Here is a 22,245-nt window from a genome sequence, read left to right as displayed (position 1 = left end):
TTTTGTTTGTTTGTTTTTGTTTTGTTTTGTTTTGTTTTTTGTTTTTTTCTCTATCCTTCATAAGAGAGAGGGGGGAAAAAATGATACAGGGCTCATTTCGAAATCCATGAAAGTTGGATACTCCCAAAATTCCAACAAGATTACAGAGAAATCTCATCTGGTAAATATTACGTTCTGTTTTTGTCTTTGCTTAAGCTTTTACACAACTTGACAGCTTGTGGTATTGTGCCACATTTCAAAGTTAAGGTTTACAAACATCTGGCTTGGGTTCAACATTCCTCTCCATATGGACCACAGTGTCTCCAGCATACATTGTTTGCCTGTACAGAGTGAGGTAGAAAAATAAGATTTCCTAGAGAATTGTGGAAACCTCAATAAGCAGTCCCACTTTCATGATTCATTGACAACAGCCTTGATTTTAGTGTATCTTCATGAAAAATAGCTTTTGTTCTGTTAAGAGGACATTAATATTGGGCAAGAATTTTTTTTTTTCATCCATGAAGATAATCAGAGTTTTAGAAAAAGAAGATGTATCCTGAATTGAGATGAAAGTCTAACATGACAATTGCTGTGAGTGGGATAAAAGTTAAGGCCAAGTGAAACATTTTGTCTCAAATTGTTCTAAAATATTTAATTCAATTATTACTTTTTTAGAGTCATTGAGTGACCTTTTGAAACAAAAAAAAAAGTCAGAAACAATTTATTTTTTTCATTTGGAAAATATTGGAAGAAGGCACTTTGTTAATTTCAAATGTGTAAAAAAATATAGTTAACAGTTAAAGTCACCTTCTTTACAGCAAAAAATAGTAGTTTCAATGAATCCACATTTCCAACAATTCAGTTGTAGCAATTTCATCAACGTTTTTTTGAATGTAGTTGTAGTATGAAAGTATGCTGATGGAAATGTATTTATTCCCCATAACCATGGTGTATCTTATGCTTTGGATCAATAGACGGATTTTTCCTACTACATCAATGAAGTAGGTATATTTCAAAAAAATACCTAGGCCATTTGTACAACCCTACACTGTTCTAGAATTTGAATGCCTTACTACTACATGGCCACGATTCAGTGAGGTGAAGAAGTCACTGAGGTGGATAAATAGTGCTTTCCTTTGGGTCGTACAGTAAGATTCTGACTGAGCAGAAAGCATCAGCCAGGTTTCCAAATTTCTGAACCATCACTGGTGGTATAGAAAGGAAGGCTCCCAGGTTGCTCTCATCAATAAGCGCTCACTGATGAAAAAACTAGCTTGATATTTGGGTTTTGTATTATGCTGAAATGAAGATCCTAAAATTTCAAAATTGTAAACATGAAAGGACATACTGCATTCCATCCCAAAGGGCTCCTGCAGGGCAATGGGTACCTGTGTACCCCAGGGACCTGACCACCAGGACAGTCTCCCTGTTGGTTTGCTGTAGGGCTGAGGTTCTTGGAAACCTTTCCAGGGGAGCTGACAAGTAACCAGGAGCTTGGGGACACCACACAGTCTCTTCATAACCTCCTGTCTAGGATGAGTCCCTAAATTATTTATAAAAGTGTTTTTAATTGGAGTTTTTCAGTACAGACTTTCTTCTGCAAGGTACGGTGGCAGATTACCAGCTGTGGTAAACACAGATCTGTGTTTTTGATGCCTTGTCTTGGAAAACCTCTAAACTGCTGGGAAGGATCACTGTATACACAACCTGTTTCTTCAGGTACACATTTCTTTAAAGGAAGGAGTTTGGATTAACAGGGAACTGAGACCTGGATTTCCCAGTTTATATTCTTGTGCCTGCTGCAAGTGTACTGTATGATCATTACCAAATTCTTTAACCTCTCAGAGCCCGTATACCATCTCCTAGAGGGGGATATTCTGACTTTAAACTTCTGAGGATTAATCTGTGCAAAATAATTTTACAGGCTTTGATAAAATTTGACATTAAAAAAAAAGGAAAAAAAAAATGTTTCCTTGCAAATTCAGCAGCATGCCTGCACTGTCTGGGCACACAGATAGGGGCTGGGACAAGAGTTATATGTACTGTGGAAATAGTCATTCTTTATTCATTTTAAAAGGTCAACACAGCTTGCCAGCATATCACTGCTGCAGCTGTTGCAGAGCTTGTTATGGCATTAGGCTGACTCGGAATGATTTCCTTCCAAAGCGTTCTGGCATAGAGCACAACCCAACTCATACCCGAAGCGAGGAAACCATTACTGATGGTGTTGATGACAAGAAAGCATCCAGGAGAGCCAAGCCAGAGATCTGTGCGGACTGGAAGCTAAAGGATGGGTTGGGGGAAAAGGAGACATGAACCCCTTCTATGTCTGATCTGGCAGCGCTTCTTTTCCACCACAAAACTAACATACAATAGGCTAGAACACCTGCTACTAATTTGGGTGCGTGCAAGCGCTAGTCATACAAAATCTTTTGAGTTGTTTCTAGCTAACAATTTTGTTTTCTGATGGGAATGATCACAAAAACTTACATGCTGTGAAGCCTTTGGCGCAGTGCAACTGCTGGGCTTGGACTGCTGATGGACAAGGAGCTATTCTTTCTTTCCTTCTCTTTTCTTTCCTCCCCCCACCCACCCTTTTTTTTTTTTTTTTTTTTTGATCTATGGGTGGAACCCCCATAATTGTCAAAGGGAATTTCATACACCCTCTGATGACAGATTGAGTCCTTGCAAGAATGTATCATTAAAACAAAAGCAAAAAAAAAAAAAAAAAAAAATTGGTCTTCTAGCATTTCAAATGGGACTAAAGAGAAACCTCCCTAGAAGGTCTTTCTAAAGCATTGTTCTAGTGACATTGCTCTGTCTCCCCTTCTCAAGAGTGGGAAAAGAATATCTTCTCCAAAGGAGATTCTTTCTGCAGCCAAAATAACCCCCGTGCTGTCCCAGAGAGACCATCCTGAATGGTCCATTGTTTGAGCTCTCCCCATATACAGATCTCCTATCTGGAAAAGCATCTGCAGCTTCAGACAGCACCTCTCTGGATCATACTTCTCTCTCAATTCCAGCTGTTTCAAAGGAACATGCAAACTGCTTACGACAGTTCAGGCCCTATCTTCAAATCTGAAATTATTAAGGGCGGAAGGGACCATAGTGATTACCTGACCTGTTATCCGACGTGACTTACCGTATTGCACATCCCACATATGCAGTCAGCAATCCAGGCACTTAAACCAGGAAGCTAGTGGTTCAGCAAACATGACCAGGAAAGCCTCTATGGGCAGGACTAACTCAACGTAACTTAAAGTTCAACTATCTAGAAGTCAGCTACCTAAATTAGCCACTAAGTCTCCTTCAGCAGCCCGTGGAGGAAAGCAGGTACCTCTGCACAGATTCCAGAAGATCTCAAGACAGATTGGCTGGATTGACTCTGAAGGTGCTTCTCTCACTGCTTGCTTTTGTAGGGTAAGGGACATGTAGCTTACTATGAACACAAACTTTTAAAGGGCTAAAATGAGATCAATATCTCCCACATCCCACGGGAATAGGTTCTAGCAGTGGGTTACCCTCACTGCCAATATTTCATATCTAATTTCCATGCTGAAATTCCCTTCTCTGGGGTTTGCAGCCTACCTTTTGTGAAAAATAAAGGTTGTCTCTGGTGTCAGAAAAAAGGATTTACATGTCTGGTGTTTAAAATGCCAATTTTAAGGATCTATGCTTTAAGCCTAGACTGGACGGCTTTATATTTTCACTTGAATTTTCAGGTTTGCTATACAAGCACACTTCCATTTTTGCTCCTTTATTTTCTTGACACAAGAGCACATGGAAATACAAGAGCAGACTCCAATAGACTCCCAATTGCAATGAGTGACATAAACCAGGGATCTCAGCAGACATTAGACAGACCCACAGGCATAGTTAAGTGGAAGCAAATCTTTCTACTGCAACCCTAATTACATATAAGAGGCAGATAAACAATACATAGCACACCTATTTAGGTGTACTGCAACTAACCATTACTAGGCTGGCTATGACAGATTACATCTTCACATAGGTTATGCTTAATGAAAATTTCTTTTCAGCCATAAAAAGCTTTGAGCCCACGCAAATGCTCCTAAACAGCTCTATAGGATTAACTGTATGTATTTATATATGTATGTTTGTACGTGGACACACATCTAATGGTGGGTGTGTGTTGGAGAGGGGACCAATTGTTCGTTACCATTCTTTTGATGCCACATTTACTTCAGATTTGACAGAGAAGTGCTACATTTGTAAGTGTCTGTTTTCAGAATTCCCTTGTTTGGGATGCCTTTAAAATATTAAAATCACAGAATCATTTAGGTTGGAAAAGACCAGGAAGATTATTAAGCCCAACCATCATTTTCAATGCAAATATTATAGTTCAAAAGGATGATAGGAAATCCTCTTACTTTCTCTCAATGGAGAATCTATTTATTTATTTATTTATTTATTTGTGACGATCCATACAACTGGAGCACACACTATTAAAACTGTTGAGACAACTGCTATAAAATGGATCAACGCCACTGAAAGCTGGGAGGGGATGGTTGATGAATTCCCAGCACCTAAGTAACCTATTTTGTTACAAAGAGGAGCAACTCCCAGGCCCTTAAAGCATGGTTGAGCCTGCTGGTAGAGAAGCAGAGGAAGTTGCAACCAGGCATGAACATGTTGTCCCTGCGATGGAAAGCTTCGCTGTCTGCCCTTGAATGTTTGTAACCAGCTGCTTTCTCCACTCTTCAGGGGCATTGTCATTTACCGAAAGACTTGTCTGCTTGCCATGAGTGTCAGGTGCCTGAGGGATGGCCTGTTTGCACAAAATATCGAGAGGCTGCCCTTCATAAAAATGAACAAATACTTTCTAACCTGCAGAGGGGGAGATTCACAGGAGATTCCATCAAGCAATTTGTCTGAGAGTGAGATGCATTCAAGGTAGATTCTTCTGTAATGAGGAGGAGTTTTCAAAGAAAATGTAAAACAATATGCCTGCAATACGATTGCAGATAGCTATTTATTCCTGGAGTGTGGGGGCACAAAGTGGGTATAACATTTTAGGATTACCTAGGAATCAAAGGGCTGGTTTTGCCACGATTCCTCCCACACGCAGTACCTCACTCTGCTAGCGTAGACTTGAAAAAGAGTCTGCTTCTCAGCTGTAGCTGGGGAGCCAGCCTCCCTGGTGAGCACGGGCTAAAAAAGCAGAGCATCACAATGTGCTAAGTTCCCAAATGACAGATTCCGACATGTTCTTTGCTTAAAGGATTGTGCAACACCCTGGTTGTGTCTATGCTTGTATTTCAGTTTGGTGGAACCGTGGCACTCTGAAGTGAATTTTTTGCTCATCCCCATCTATCATGCATTGCTTTTAAAAACAAAACAAACAAACAAACAAGCAAACAAAAAAAAAAACAGACACAAAGTGGTTCATCCACGTGCGAGATCCCTTTTGGAGGAAACTGTATGAGAAGCTTCAGTCCAGGTACGTGCCAAATGTGGCTACTTCTTGTGGAGCATAAAGTCCAAATTAATGCCTGGTCCTTCAAACTTCTTTAAACCATATGTGCAGTGAGGATACCCAACCCAGCCTAAATTTAATCCAGGATAAAATGTTGACTGTAATGCAATGGAGATGTAGAGGCATCATCATTATCTGCTTTGAGCTACTAACCTATCTCAGTATCCAGAACTAATTCTTAATGTAGAAAGAACCTACACTTACCCCAACACTGGTATAAGGAAAGGCTCGTCACTTCCTTTCCCCCATGAATCCCACTTCTGAATATTTTAATAGACCATCTAGCAATTAATCTTATTTATTTATTTTAAGATTTGCTTTAGGAAACTGATAAGAGTCCTGGATTTGAGGTTTTGCCCTTGGCAGCTTTGTGTCATCAGATCTGCTAGTGGCCCACATCAAAAGCAAGTCAGATGCACTCACTGTGGCTAGCTTGACAGCTTGGATTGGTGCTTAACCAGTAAAAAATAGGGAAGGTGGAACCAAAATATGGTAACATCCAGTCTCAACCACCTGCTTGTCCTCTTAAGCAGGTAAGAGTGAGGGGATACAGTTTGGAGATGCTCATTTGGAGATGCAATGGCTGCTTAGGTATGGAAGTGCCTCTTTTTCCTCATGCCCTGTGTGGGAGCAGAGCTGGTGCACATTTTAAAATCTAGCAAACACTCAGAAGTAGAAGGCAAAGGCAAGGCCTGTTCTGCAGGAGTCTGGAGCTGGCATCTCCGAGCACCTAAGTGCCAGCTGCCAGATAGTTTTGTTTTTATTAGGTTGACAGCTACACATGGGTGGGTGCCAACTTTTGTTCATTATATTTCATATTTTATAGCTTTGGTTTAGGTTTGGAAAGCTGTCGGCATTTGGAACGACAGCAGCCCTTGCCCCTGAGGGACAGTCAAGGCTTTTTTTCCCCTTCCCTTTTTAACTTCTCTCTCTTCCATGACAGCTGCACTTTCTACTGGTGCTTGTTGGCTGCTCTCCTCTCAGCCCCCCCCAGGGCTCTGCTCCTTCCTTGCAGCTCTGTGTTTAAGTCACGTCACGAGCAATGTTTAGCTTTGCTGCAACAACTCCACAGCAAACAAACTGAGCTCAAACAGATTGGAAACGCAGCATTTTGATAACACCCCACACATGACATTGCAGCCCCAACAAGCTGTCCTTCAAACCGACCTGCCAGCTGACCCAAGCGGTAGATAGGGATCAATCTAGCAAGGTTGTTAGCCTCCACAATGAGGCAGCTTCAAAGGAAATATATGAGTTTCAGCAGCTTGGCCAACTGTGTCATTCAAAGCTGCAATGGGGACGTTTCACAAAAGGGCCAGCTATCTGCCAGACACTGTCAGCACCGATCGGCTGAGACATGTTTGTAAAGGAATAAAGGGGCCTTACGTTACCTAGGAAGTTCGTTTAGCCAGGGGATCCTGTGGTAGGGATTGATTTCATTGTTTGACTGTGAAAATGTGCCCAGTGGAGCTCAGGATCACACCTGTAACTTTCTAAGTGTCAGACATTAATTTAAAAGAAAGCATTAGCTTGCAGATCCTCTTTGCATTTTTCACTAACAAGCTGCTTGTAAATTAACCTACTTTGTTGTTCACAGGGACTTTCCAAAGGATAAACCTTATTTCTTCATCAGCTACCTGTTCAGGAATACTTTGCTCTAATTTTTGTGTCTGAAGATCAATCTTTATACAAAATTGCTAAAGAAAAATCTTTCTTCAGTGGTACTACTTTGATTGTACTTTTCAGGCAAGAGCTTTTTGATTTACTTTACTGCCTTTAGATCATGCATTTTAGAAATTGGATGAACCTTCATACCACAGCCTGTGAAACTTTCTGTATTCTTCAAATATATTTCACCATTACCTCACTAAAACTGAGGGTGAAAAAAAAAATCATTGTAAAAGTAGCAGAGTATAAATAATGAAATCTTTTCCAGCCAGCTCAATCTGGATTCCCCACTTACTGCCGAGGAGGAACGCTGTCCTGGAGCATACACTGAGGAAGTCTGCAGCTGTCAGGCTGGATCCTCAAAGTCAGCATCTTCGATGTTCTTTCAAATGAAACCTTTTTTTGACTGTGAGTGAGGGGACTGCGAATGCGGAGAGAGAAATCAACAGCATCCACTTGCTGCAACCCTTATTTATTGGTCAGATATGCAGAATCGCATTACCGTGGTTTGTGAACTAGAAATCTGACAAGAGCAATTTGACTCTTGTATTTACATTTCTAGCAGTTTCATCTTGTCATTTGTGGTTTTCTTCAAATTAGAAAACAATTAAATGAAGACTCTGGCAAAGAAGTGGAGCCAGATGTAACAGTTTCTCTTTACTCTTTGTTAATAGCAGCAGCAGCAATGTAATTTAATTCTGTCAGCTCTTCAGCTGCTCAGCAGCTGAGGAGATATGCAAAGGAAGAACAGGATCACTCTCCTAGGATGTGCGATCAGCATCCAATACTCTATCTGCCAAACAAGAAGAGGACAGCCCTTGAACCACAGAACCACATCTCTGCTGGGACTCTGAGAGCATCACCCAAACCTCTCCGACCTTCCATACCCACTGCAGCTACTCTGACACCATTTGGAGAAGGAAGAGTCACAAGCTCAAATTACATTAATCAAAGATGAGCAAATAAATCTCCCTTTATTAAATAAAAGACATATTCCAGAAAATTGTACAGACAAAAATATTCTCTTACACAAGTGAAATGTTCATTCACAGGCAAGAATGATGCCCCTACCAAGTCAGATATTTCCAAAGATGCTTGTTTTCACTTATCTCACCCATCTGACTTCACCATGCTGGGCACACAAAATGCAGTGGATCTATTTCTACCTGTTGTAGAACAAAGTTTGCCCCACACCTGTAGCAGAGCTGTCTGGGGACAAAACTCTGAGATCATGAGATAGCTTTTCTGGGGACAGAGCTCCCAGCACAAGAGAGCAGACACCAGGACACTTTCTGCAGGAGCTTCCCAGCCTGGAAGCAGTCCCCCTTTTCCCACATCACCATGGTCAAATTATATACACAGAGAGCCAGAAAAATATTTTGGCACCAGACCCTTGATTTCTGTGAGAGCTTTGTGTCCCTCCCTGGCCTCTCATCTGTAAAAGAGGAATAACAGTACTACCCGGAAGACAGATGACAGCACATACATCAAATATTGCCACGCTGTATTTGATACTACACCAAGGATATGGTGAAATATCTTTACCTCTACATAAATACCCAAATTTATCATTTGGGGGGGGGTGTGGACGGACACTTATTGAAGCATTTGAGGGAGGAGGGGAGGCAACTGCCTGATATCAGAGATTTAAATCCTGCAAACCCAACTGGGAATTAGTCTGAAAGGAAAGCCAGTTAAAAACTTATTGTTGTTACTCCCCCATGCGCCAGCCTTCTGTCCCCACGAGGGCACTGGCACACAAGCTGCTGACTCTGCATTTGTCCCAGCTGTGGGTCAGCAGCCCCAGGGGTAGGGATGGGTGTGAGACACAGGGACTGGAGGAGAGAAATAAAGTCTTAGATCAGTGTAAAAACGTAAACCAGGTAAAAACAGAGAGTAAAAATCAATGAGCAAATCCTCATTGAAGAGACGTATCTGAGATGCCTGTATGCAGTGTGGTATTTTTTTCTGTAATTATAAATGTCCACTAATGACTGACATGACAGGAAAAGTGTTTACAGACTTACCTTTTCATCTAACTGTCCATAAGAGTGGCACCATTTGGCTGTCACAAGAGAACAAAAATCAGCTGTGAATTTGCTGGAAGAAGCAGGGTTACTGGGTCTGAAGCTACATTTTAGCACTGCCAAGGTCCCCAGCCCTTGTGAAGCTGCTTTCTGCAAGGTCTGTAGAGTCAACATCCCTCCAGCCACAGGATGGATCCGTCAGCCACTGGGAATGGTTGTCCGTGATCTAAAAATGGGCTCTGAGAATTAATCTTTAATAAAGTTTGGCACTAGAGCTCCAGAAATTAAGATCAAAGGGCCATCTGAATGCTACCCTCAGGTATACAGGCACTTCTCCCATTGAAGTCACCAAAGAATTTGGCCCACAGTATGTTACTCCTCCTTATACTAATTAATTTTTATACGCTAATTTGTATGCCACATTATAGGCTTGAACTGAACACTCCAGTTTCATTTGTTTTGTGTTTTCTGGGAATAGAATTTGCTTTAAAGTGTCATATTCTAAATGGTTCTTATTATCAAGACAAAAAAAAAAGACCCAAATCTTGCAGCATTCATGTTGACCTTAAATGATTGACAATAAACTCTTCTGTTACTGGGATTCCTCTTCCTCTCCATAGAAGTGAACTTCTCTTAGTCTCATACACCAGTGCCAGCTGCCTAGAAACATTTTTAATTAGTGTGTATTTTTGCGCTGGAGGAAAGAACATGGCTTGTGATGATCACTCTCTTAAAGAAGATTATAATCCTAGCAGCAGAACAAGTTGCTTGTCTAGATAAGGATCAATGAAAATGCTGTACACAGAAGCTGAGAGTGGAGCCTCAAAGCTAGCAGCCTGGGCTGCGCAATTTGTGGTAATACTATATGTTAACAGCAACAGAAGCAATAAAGTCACAGCTTAAAGCCTCCGCTCCAGCCTCCTCTTGTTTCTGCTTCGGTCAGACACAGTCAAAGAAGAAAGGCTATGTTCCCAAAGCTCTGATTCAGTGATGGTCAGTCCTGGTAGATTTTTCTTGGCACACCAAACTTCAGTAATTGTGTTTATTTATCCCTGGGACTTGCACCGAGCTGGAAAGAGTAGGCCAGGTAAGCTCACTGGTGTTCAGGTTTCAGTAATACTGTTCTGCAGTTATATGTCCAAATGGAAAGTGTTTCTCTGAAACTAAACCAGGCATAAAAACAAACAAGACCCCTTCCCTAGTCTCCTCCCCAACAGCTATAACAGGTTTTATAGGAAACATATGATTGTTCTCCAAATTAATCTCACGAGAACACAACTGCTGAACTGTTGGTTCCCCTCACCTCCGCTGCCCCAATAACTTTGGTGCAAAACAATTCTGGTAACAGATAGAAGTAAATTTTTTTTTCCACTATCCCAAACAGATCCAGAAGAGCACAGTCCAGGTAACACGCACTTGAGCTGACCTTATTATCCACATCAGGAAAGCGTCTACGTAACTTTTCATGGAACTGCTAGACATTAAGCATCAGAAAAAGGAATCTGATATCACCTACTGGTTTGGATTAGACTCTTCTCACCTACATCCTATATCAAATTATACAGTTCCTCAGTGTTAAAGGTACATGTAATGAAATAGAATTCAGGTGACACTTCTGGTTTACTTTTTGTATGACAAAGTACAAGACAATACATGCAAGGGACTTCAGGAAAACTTTGCTTATAAACTACAATAAATTATCAATGTGTTTTTCTGATGTCTTTGCATTCAAAACCCCAGTAGAATTTATCCGTTAATGGATAAGAAATTAGAAGAAAACCCTACATTTTAATGTGAAGCATGCACTTGGAAACACTAGGAAACTCAGCACTTACAATTCACAACAATAATGCACTGAGGAATATTCCTCTTTAAAACCAAGACCCCAGTTAAGTGTTTTCAAGAACAACATTATTGTCTCCATGAAGATAACTGAGTCCTCATTATTTACAGTCCCTGAAATATTCAAGACTGTTAGTATGGGGGTGATCAGGAGGAGGGTGTTATTTGCTTGAGATTTTATTTTCAAGATCGTAAGGCAGTTTTTTTTTTTTTTCCCAGAGATTATAAGGGACACTTTCAGGGTTGCTTTATTATTATCATTATTATTATTTTTAGCATTGCATTAACAAACAAAAAAAAAGCTGTCTTTGGAGGCTAACTACAAACTTTTCTTACTTGTTAGCTGTGTCACTTTTCTATTTCCTTGGAAAAATACTTTGTGGCTGTTCATATGGAGAAATTTTTGCTTCGATTACCAGTAAGTTTCCAGGAATTGTGGACGAAAATAATATTTTGATTGTGCTAGGAAAGTAATTCCTGTTACTTAGCACTGTAGTAAGCACTGTGTTGGACCTCCATTTTGTTGTGTCTTTGGGAAAGTTCAGAAATAAAATTGTATTGGTGCAGGGTTATTTAGACCAGTGAAAATCAAGATGGTCCCTTACCTTTCATCCTTTAGTGGGAGATGCCTTGGCTAATCCCTCCATGCCGGGAAGTAGAAGATGACGAGGAAAGATGGGACAGAGCTATCTTTGCAAGCAGAGGAAGGGGATGACGGAGCAGGACCCAGAAGATGCTCACCTACTAATGTTGTCTGGAAAGGCCATAGAGAGAAAGAAAACCAGAGAGACCTGAGAGCACTGAATGAACTGGGAGAAGCTGGGCTAGGGGCCAGCAAGAAGAAGATGACCTGGTAGGGAAGGCCACAGCTGCAGCATTAAAGTAATAGTCTCAGCAGGAAAAAAAAAATATTGTAAGAAAATAGATAGCTATAAGACAAAAAGAAACTTATAATATTCTTCTTTTTCTTTTTCTGTCCTATTTTAACTCCAGTAAGAAATTGCTGTGTCCATAATTGCTGCAGTGCCACCAAACCTCACCATCTTACTGAGAGCTTGGCAACTTTAATTTCTTAAAAGAAATCTAGTTCTTTACTTAAGTGACTGTAATAGTTTAGGTTTCTAGGTTTCTTTTTTTTTCCTTTTTCTTTTTTCCCTTTTTTTTTTTTTTAAAGCAAGTGCAGGATGTTTCACACTATCACTGTGCTTGAGAAAGAATTGAAATTGCATGTGCTGAAAGCCTATAAGGCATACCCAAAGATCTGAAACATTTTATAGAAATAATAAACCTGTGAGTATTAATCAAGTCTCTTTAGAACCTGACTTCTGAAGGACCTTTGTCCTAAAACTGAAGACTTTTCCAGCTGACCTGAACTTTGAGAAAAGCGAGTAATATGAAGGGGAAAACAAAAAACAAAACACCACAGAGCCCTTCAGTTTCGGCATCCTAACTTAAAGAATGTGAAGCCCTGCAATACGAAAGGTATCAGGAGGTCTCAGCAGCCCGCTGTTTCCCGTTGGTAAATACCTATTATCTTATCAGCTGGAGGACAGCCCCCATGCCATGTCTTTCCCTTTCCATCACTGTTGCATAATACAGCTTCATTTCATTTCTGAAAGAAGTTTGTTTACCAAGAGGAAAGGCAAAAAGAATATGTTTTGTCACCTCTATGCTAAACCTATTGTCTCCTTCCTAAAAGCAATCATCTTTAGATATTAAAATGGCATGATCTGGGTATTGCATAGCATTTCTTCTAATCTGTCTGCATTGCCAATTCAGTTCACAGATTGCATTCATTCTCCTTTGAAAAGCTTACATTGTTGAGTCAGAACTTTCCTAAGAAATAGCATTTGCTCACATCAGCCTTGCGTTAGTGAGGCAAGGACAAAGTCAAGAACAGAGGAGGGACTGTATTTATAAGTAGAGAGGAGAGTCAGAGGCTGGAGCTGGTTATGACATGTTTTGGAACAATCCAGATTAAAAGGCAGAAATACACCAAAGTCATTTTTTTCCTCCAGTCATGAAATAATAACAGTAAGAAAGGCATAGAGCAAAAGTCATACTTAAATGCAATGATGAATAATGCACTCTCCACCACTGGAGATCAAAAAAAAAAAAAAAAAAAAAAGAATAAATAAGTCAGATTTTTCCCAGCCCATGTTGAGATCTATTTGGTTCTGATCTGAACTTTGCTTTTCAGACCTTCCTCTGTTAGAGGTAAAACTCAAACCTCCAGCTCCAAATGCAAGAACTTTAGGGCAATTCAGATTCTCATGCTATCTAAACCTTGTGCAGGAAGCCAGCAGCAGACATGAGAACAATCCGCAGACAAGGAAACCATCCCTTGAAATGGTTCCTCTGCTTGCCATTTCCTTTGAGCAAGAAGAACACAATGAAAGAACAAGATGTGTATATCTCTATATGTATATTTCTATCCAGCCACTGAGCTCCGTGTGCAGTACATGAATGCCCGCTTACCAAAACCCCATCTTTTTGTTGGGTTATTTTTTTATTTTATTTTTTGATTCACAGATTTTAAAAAATGCAACTTTACACACAACTTCTTTTACCGAATCTCCCCTGAGGCAGGTGAACTCTGCCACCTGGCTTTATTTTTGTTCACAGTTCAACAAACAAAATTTCCCTTGTGATACAGGCAGACGCCTCAGTTCCAGGTCTGCGTTAAAGCTTTGCTAGAGAAGCACAGAGCAAGGGCAATGGCACTGGAGTGCTCTAAGGAAGCAATTCAGAGACATCATGCTCTATCAATGCAGATTGCTAACACCAACGTAAAAGATGACATGCTGCATGGATCACTCATCTAACCCTAGAGAAGTTGTTAATAAAGACACATTTTTAATTTTGCACACAGTAAGATCATACAGGGCTCACAAAGCAGCAGAAATGTACCTATAACTCTTATGTGTATTTCCAGACAAATGATGCAGCTTTCTTTATGACATCAATTTATTTTTCACTTTGCAATTACGTAAAAACAGCAATAACATGGGAAGAGAGATGATGTGACGGATCCTAATGCTGAATTATTCATTGCCCTTCAGCTGCTGACTTCACATCAGACAGTTCCCAATGCACCTCGCATAAATCACAGTGGATCTTTTTTTTGCCACAACCACTCTAAGATCCTATCGGGTGCTTTTTCACCTAAACACCATAGGATAATGGTCTTCTTTCAAGGAGGAGATGTGCATACATTGATTGGAAGGGAGGTCTGTCTCCTGCAGTCATTGATGTTTGGTGAGGAGGGATAGCAATGTAAAGCAATGAAAAAGATGTGTCGGATGCATAGGGTTTATATAGATATTGTCATTATATATATGTGTTGTTACAGTGAAGTATGTAGGCATGTACTTCGGTATACATAATGTCTAATATCTGATAAACTGCATTACTTTGCAGAGTTCATTCTCATAAGGATAGCAACACTGTAAAATGTTTGGTGAAAACAGAGAAATTAATTTCATTGTCTCTGTTTTGCATTTAATTATTTATTTGCTATATTCACTTCCTAGAGCTTGGTCTTGATCAGATAAACTTTGGTTCCACCTTGGGGCAAAGTGTCCAGGGTTTGCCACGTCACAGAACACCCACAAAGAACACTGCAAACTGCAAAGGAACATGGTAACCTTATTGAACATTCAAAAGAAAGTTGCTGCATGCCAAACACTACACTGGCTTCCAGACTAGGGAAGGGTTAAGCAGTGTATTTCATTCCTACTTCCCAGGCCCTTGGGCTGGTTAATCATTGCTGACTGTGAGCTCTTCAGGGATTTGGATTTTTACTGTTCTGCCTGCACGGGGTCTATTACAGTGGGACCCCTTCTCACTTGTTCCATACGTGCTATGACCTATGCTATGGTGAATGGTAAAAACATCATTCTTAAGATATTTCCATCTTTCAGTAGGTAATGTCTCCACCAACAACTTTTTTAAGGATGGCTTGGCATGCTATTTTATTGTGCTGCAAAGGAACAAATGGGTAAATCTCCTTCTCCCCATTTTCCCTCAAGCTACTTTTGACACCTTCACAGATCACAAGGGGCTCAGAAACAAGCCCAGATTACTGTGGCAGAACAAATTGGCATACCTCAGCTGAGCTATGGCAACAGTCAATATATTATCTCTTAGCCCTTACAGCAGTTGCAGGGTGGTACCACTTCCCCAAGCCTGGCATGAGAGGTGTTGAAGCAGAGTTGGCATACACAGGCAGTTACAGTAGATCAGCTGACATGAAATAATATATTAAGTCACATATAATGTCTCCAAGGCTTAGGATCCAGTTTTAATTCATGTACTACCTCATGTAGTAACCTAGAGAACCGCCTACAGCAAAGATTGTCTTTCAACTACATGGGCAATTTTGTTCTGTACATTGTGCAATAGCGTTTGTGTCCATCTGCTCCAATGATTTTTTTTTGACATACTATTTGCTTCTCTGAAGCTTTATAATGGAATTTATTCCTATTAGTAGTATTTGTTTGTAATGTGGCAGCTCCGTCTTGTTGGCACTGAAAAAGTAGAAATTAAAAAAAGTATCCCTGCATGGAAGAGTTTAGCCATGCTCTTGCTTACATTAAATTGTCCACCTATGCCAGGAGCAGGAGGATGCAGAAACAAAAGGATACCAAAGAACAAGAGGAAAAGCAAAGAATCCTCAATAGGAGCTTTTCTGTCACAGGGTAATGTTAGTTTTCAGGATAGTTGGGCTCTAGCATAGCTATCAAGGCCTATTTTAGTTTAATATTTGATATATTTTATGATTTCATAGTTCATATATGACCACAGAAAATGATATTTCATAAATGTATATCACAAATATATTCAACATCACCATTAATTTGACTTGCAGTATTAGCACTTTTTTTTTCTTTTTTTTTTTTCTTTTTTTTTTGTAAGTAGATAGTAGAAACTGAGAATCAGACCAAATAAGGGACTTTGGCAAGAGGGGATCTATAGCAAACCTAGAACTTGGTTCCAGGTCTCCCAAGTCCCAGCCCAAGGTGAAGACTAAGCAGGAATATTCATGTGCACAAGCACTTGCAGGATCAGGGCCTGCAACCGTAATCCAACTTGGATGTAATCCAGCTTGGATGAAATTTAATTTTCTCATGAGATCTCAGAAAAAAAATGCTGGTTTCATGAAAATATAACATTACTATTGATTTTTTTTAAGCTGTAAATTGGGCAAATACAGACGTAAATGCAAACCACAAAATACTTGAACAGATGCACAAAGGACATCCAGTCACCAGACTAAAATCATTGGAAACTTGCTTCCCCCCACCCCTTCTTTCTGTTTTTTTCTGTATTTTGTTAACATTTAGAAAAGAACAAAATATGTATTTCTGACCTCTTTGTTAAAAATATCACAAGATTCATTAAGAGAAGTATTTGGAAACCTCAAAACTCTTCTCCATTTCCATGAATACCTGAAATCTAATGCCTCTTATTAAGCAGAAAAGGGATGAACTGTTATGTGTAGCTGACAACAATAATTGTGAGCTGAAGAATGGCATGTTCATTGCAAGTTGCTGGTAATGATTTCATGCAAAGGATTAGAGAGCTGGAGGGGGGGAGCCGAGCTGAAGTTTGTTTACAGACAAAGAGAGCCTGTGTGTGGGGCGCTGGGAGCTCCCAGAAATTGTTGAGCTCCCAAAGACAATAGGAGAAGGGGATTTTCTGCTCTTGTAAGGCAACTTCCTACGGCAAATGCTTTAGACCTGGCTGTTTACCATCAAATACCTAAATACGAACGGCTAATTTCCAAAGTGTCAGCTACTCCCACAGATGGCAAGGGGACTTCGGGATGATCAGAAGCACTGGCTGCAGAAAGATCCCCCTCCCTCTCATTATAAAATTGCAGCCAAATGAAATAAAAATGACTTTCATTTAAATGGTCCTGTGTAGAATTTATCTTTCTTGCTCAAACGGAACTAAGAAAACTCTAAAATGCTGGTTTCAAAAACAGAAAGCTTTTCCATTTCTTCTAACGAAACCAGATTTTCTCCAAACAGCGTAAGCGTTACTTCTGGGAAATCCTGATTAGCTGAATAGTTATTTCTCCATTAAAAACAGTTGTAATGTAAAATTATTTAACCGTTCCTAAAATGTACACTTCTGTAAATCTAATACATTACAACTAAGAACCAAAATATTAATTTGGAAACCTAACCTACCTATTCAGGATTAAAAAATATGCTGGCTTTGTTTCTTAAAATAATTAAACTGTCTTAAACTGAATTTTAAAACATTAAAGTAAAACGTATTTTAGTGTTACAGACAGTAAAACGATACAGATACTATCAGCTTGAATGGATTACACTGAAAGAATGCCATCTGCTAAAACCAAAATGTTTACTTGAATGACTGAACAATGTTGATCAATAAATACTTGGGTGTTATTGATACTGCCCTCTGCACGAGCTGTAGTTCCTTTTTGAACCAGACATGCTTTTGTTCCGTAATCAACTTTTATTTTTCAAACTTTAATCTCTGCAAGAAAAAGACAGAAAGAGGCTAATGACAGTGCTTAAAACAAAGCACCGAGTGTGCCGCAGACCACAGAGCCAGGCTAGAGGCTGCTTAGCGCTGTTGAGACATCTGCTCCTCTCTCTAGTGCTACACGAAGCGCGTTATACACGGAATGCGACCGGCTGTATAATTTACAAATCATTACCATTGCTTTAGCCTCTTAATATCACTAAATCTCCTTCTCCCCTCCCTTTTCACCCCCTCCCGCTCTTTCCCTGCACTATATTTGTATCTTGGAGGCTGCGTTCAAGCATTTGGAGATGATGTTTCCTGTGGAAACCTTTGAATTATTTCAACAATTTCACAGCATGTTGCTTTTCTCTTCTGTTCCGTGCTGCCTTGTTCTGGTGATTGGTACTAACAGTAATAGGAAAAATGGTAAAGAAAACAATGCCAAGACCAGCTCTGCCAGAGGAATCCTAACGCAGCACAAAGATCTGATTTCAATTAGATCTGCTCCAGGGAAAGAAATACTGCAGCGGGGAATTGATCCTCCGCTGAAATCAGCTACATCGTGCTGGGGTTCCTGCACTGGGAGGCGGGGGCTTGGCCGCGGGACGTGCCGCTCAGCCCTCCTGCTTCCCCAAGCCCGCTTCCCAGCCCTGTAAACAGCAACAGATTGTGCGCTGGAGTCCACTTCACACTACCCCTGCCAACAAACCGTGCAGTGTCTGAACGCTTCTAATATATTTAATGTGGATTCCAGAAGACAAGCGCACTCACACACAGATTTAGTAAAATATCTGAAGAAATCCAAAACTGCTATGTGTAAAGATAATTAATTTTGACCCCCGATCCTTACCCAAAGAAAAAGGTTTTGTCTTTTTCCCCCCCTGAATGGAGACTATGATTTCCTGGTTTCTTTTAAATTTTTAATATTGCACTTTTAAAAACTTTCAAACTATTGATTCTTTTGCTGTAAACCCAGAGTCTCTTATGAAAGGTAATGAAGTGAGACAGAGAATTAAGAATGCCCAGATGTGTTGTAGCACATAAGAACAGTTTACAAGAAAAATGCAAAACTGCCAGCAGACTAGCAACGGGCTAGCTGTCTATAGAAATATATTGTGCAGGAAACCTATTGCCAAGCGTGGCTTCTGGACTTTGGTCTGGGGCATGTAAGCTCAGCTGCTACTGGCTGTGCGGAGAAATTGAGCATATACCATTTTTATGATGGTTCAGAGCAGCTTACTCCATTCCTCAGCAAGGAAGCTATAGTTGTTTCTGGAAGCAGGAATATATATGAAGGGCTCCTAATTACACTGAGTAGCTGGCCTGGACCTGCTGCCGGGAAGGAAAAAAGCATTTCTGCCCAGCCTGTTGTTAACCCTGCCTCTTCCTCCCGCTCTCCGCAGCCCAGCACCTGCCTGGTCCCTCGACCCCTCTCCTCACCCTGCTTTCCTCCCCCCTTCCTCCTCTTTGGGGTGATTGAGCCCCAGATTTCTGCAAAAATCTGCTACTAAATGCAATTCTTACTTTCTGAGCTTTCCTGCTAATTTCACAAAGCAACTTCTTGTGCAAGCACAACCCTCCATAGGTTAAGTTTGAAGGATCAGGCACTCAGTCACACATGCTATTAGGTTGCAACAGAAATAGTCTATTGAAAAATATACACATTCCCAGCTTTCCCTTAAATTAAATTTCCTATCCTATTCCTCATGTGGGTATGGTCATTTTTAATTTAAATTTGTTAGAAATAGACATTAATTTTAAGGAGATTTCATAAATCCCATGCCAATGTTATAAAGCAAGCATGTAAATATGTCAGTTTGCAGAAAGCCAGGCTTTAAAAAAAAATACGAAAGAGCATAACACTGCTGACATTCCCATCATGTGCTGAAATTTCTGTCCAAAGCTGCTTTCTATCTCAGTGGCAAGGAACCATTTTTGAATAGCAGAGATAAACAGACGTGCAGAACCTCTGCGCCGCTCCTTGGCAGAGCGCGCACGTCAGCCGCGAGCAGGCTGCTCCTCGCTCCGCAGCTGTCCCGCTGCCAGCACCAAGCCATGGGGTGGAGGTGCAGCCTCAGCACCTTGAAAGGCCAGGCAGGAGATGGGACCAGCGTCACCCATGGGAAAACTCACACCAAATGCTTTCTCCCTCCTTTCTAAACCTTTCCAACTTCCCATCCCATTCCCAGGAAGAAACAGGAGAGAGCAAGGGGGTCAATGTGGAGACGTAGGGCTCTTGCACTCTCTTCCAGTGCTTTGCCCAGCGTGGTGTGGATATGCAGGGTACCAGGAATCTGGCCCTCTCCCATGGGGGAAATTTTCCACAGACTTACAGATCTCAAAGTGCTCTGCAGCTCCCATCCGTCAGGGCTTGGAGGCAGCAGGAAAAGCAGTGCCGCAACATTTCTCCTTCAAAACTTAGGAAAAGTTGAGCTTATCCAGAAAGGGCCCTTCTGCCATCCAGCTTTGGTTCCCTTATTTACAGAGCAACATTTATTCCTATTGCCCTCCTGCCTGTTGCTATTTATAATATAGGGAAGCGTTTTTCATACAAAATACCAGGGAAAAGTTTTCCTGGGCTGCTCGGCACGTCTCACAAGGGCTGCTTTGTGTCCCTTGCTAAGGGCTTGCCATTTGGGGAAGCTGTAGGTCTGTAAGTAACAAAAAAAGTTATAGGAGAAAGTGCTTAGCGTTTTGTTGCAGTCCTTGAAAGTCTTTACAAGAAGCTGAGTTTTTGGAGCAGATAACCCAGCCATGCAGAGAGTCAGCTGCGATTTCTCTCAACACATTACTCTAATTTTCTCCTTTTCTATTGATCTGCAGGGTACCACCTCTTCAAACTCCAGACAAATTGATCCTCTGAGTAACATCTGTGCACACTATTAATCTTTTTCACACATTTGATGTTCCACATTACTGGACACAGGACACACACTATGACTCAAGTGTTAATCAACTAATACCCGAAAATTAGGCTTGTGTCTACTGTATAAACATTGACAGACTATCCATCACCTGCCTGAGTGAATAAATGAATTTTGCCTCTGTAGCATGCATGGTAGCACTCTGTGGCCGGGAATATTTACTGTGCTTTGAGGACATCATACACTGAAGCCAATGTGCAGGCACCATCAGGCAGCCAAGGGTGCAGGACGGCACGCAAACGAGGGGCGGGTGGTGGACCCCTGCCTACCCGAGCAGATCAAGCTGCTGGTGATTATTGCAACTGACTTTTCTCAGTGTATGCAGAAAGGAAAAAAAAGGTGGAAAGCCACTGGCCAAATGGCTAAGGCTACTCCACAGATGCCCCAGGCTACTAGCCAATGCGGGTCCCAGAAGGAAAATGGAATGCACCATACCCAATTTTACTGCATGTTACCTGATTACTGGGTGTTCACCACTGGTACAAAAGGTCCCAAACTTCAAGAGTATCAAACCTTGTTTCAATGCTTCCACGCAAGACCAAGCAAGGCTTGGAATGCAAAATCTTCGACATGGCTCCGTATTTTTTTGTTGTTGTTTTTTCCCCTGCATCCATCGAAACAGATGGTTATTTCTTCCTAGGAGTTGGTAGAGCAATCTGATTGCAATGTCTGATTGTGATCATTGCTGACTCTGACACCCTCCTGGCAGGCTCCTCTCTTCTGTTACGTCAACTTCCATTTAACAGAAAAGAAAGGGGGAGAGGAGCAGAGGCACAGCCGAGTGGTGGTGAGTTGGGGTCCCTGCTCGGGCCAGGCTGCGCTGCAGCAGGAGCAGGCAGGTCAGTGGCCCCCACCCCAGCACGTGAAAAGGGCCAGAAAGATTCTGACTGAGTTTAATAAAAGGCAGTCAGAGCTTTGCTGCAGCATTGTTTCTGAGAAGGACAAAACTGTTTGAATCAGCTTTGTTCCATTTTTTTTTTTTTTAGCGTCTTTCTTGGACGAGGAAAGTTATCCAGGGAGGGTCTTTTTTGACAACTTCCTGAAAGCATCTAAAAAATCTGGAAAATTAAATATATGAGGTTATTTGGCAACTAAAAAGTGAAACATTGTATCTACAAAAATTAAGCTGTTGGGTTTTTGATGGATGCCTGAAAACTTTGGGAGAAAAATTCCAATGAAAAACAACCTTTGCTAGTAACAAAAATAATTTCCTCCTCACCAGGAGAGATTAATTCTCTTACATTCCCCTCTCAGGCTGGAATTCCTCATGCTCCATCTTTTTCTAATAGTAATCTATTTTATTTTCTCTCTCTGCAAAGCAGGGCAGAGGCCCCACACTAAATGGGGAGGGAGGAAGGCTGAAAGGGTCTGCACTTGGGGTAAGGACTGGGTGGGAGAGGACATGAAAGCAGACTGGGCTGCACAAGTCAGCCCCAGAGTCACTACAGCTGCCTTGGGGTGAAAGAGAAGCATGTGCAAATCAGGTCTTTGATGGGGCTAAGCCAGTCTGGAGCTGCCCCTCTGCCTCCTGACTTTGCAGGAACTGCAGTGTAAGTGTGTCCTTAATTGAGGCCCATCAGCTAAAGCACTGCAGGTGGGATGTGTGCTTTTCGGCAGTCACTGGCTTATCCCTACACCACCCTGTGCCAGTGGTCCCCCTGCATCTCTCCATGCCTCCAACCAATGTGGAAGTACGAATAACAAAAACAAAACAAACAAAACAAAACAAAACAAAAATCTCAGCAGCAGGTAAATAAAAAACAGCAGCAATATTAAAAAAAAAAATAGCAATGAAAACAAGAGA

General features: G+C 41.1%; 1 protein-coding gene and 1 long non-coding RNA gene across 5 annotated transcripts in view; one reads left to right on the top strand and one right to left on the bottom strand.

Annotated features, from left to right (window-relative positions):
- Positions 1 to 7,552, top strand: part of EBF1 (EBF transcription factor 1) — a 312,537-nt gene extending 304,985 nt beyond the window's left edge. The window contains exon 17 of one of the 2 annotated variants that reach the window (XM_080555794.1): positions 7,413 to 7,552. In XM_080555794.1, the coding sequence (XP_080411920.1) occupies positions 7,413 to 7,537 (125 nt within the window). In that variant the 3' untranslated portion in view covers positions 7,538 to 7,552. The remainder of the gene's footprint in view (positions 1 to 7,412) is intronic. The other variant, XM_080555798.1, reaches the window with a different exon arrangement.
- The window catches only part of LOC308177907, an 81,581-nt gene that overhangs the window by 54,008 nt on the left and 5,328 nt on the right, over positions 1 to 22,245 (bottom strand). The window contains exon 1 of one of the 3 annotated variants that reach the window (XR_013939481.1): positions 19,851 to 19,973. The exons of 1 other annotated variant lie outside the window; for it this stretch is intronic. This is a non-coding gene — a long non-coding RNA (uncharacterized lncRNA). Of the gene's footprint in view, positions 1 to 7,439; positions 7,545 to 19,850; positions 19,974 to 22,245 lie in introns of those variants that run through there. One more of the 3 variants, XR_013939482.1, reaches the window with a different exon arrangement.

Source organism: Anser brachyrhynchus, assembly GCF_964034855.1.
Source record: "Anser brachyrhynchus genome assembly, chromosome: 14".
Lineage (NCBI taxonomy): Eukaryota > Metazoa > Chordata > Aves > Anseriformes > Anatidae > Anser > Anser brachyrhynchus.
This window is presented reverse-complemented; position numbering and strand designations above follow the sequence as displayed.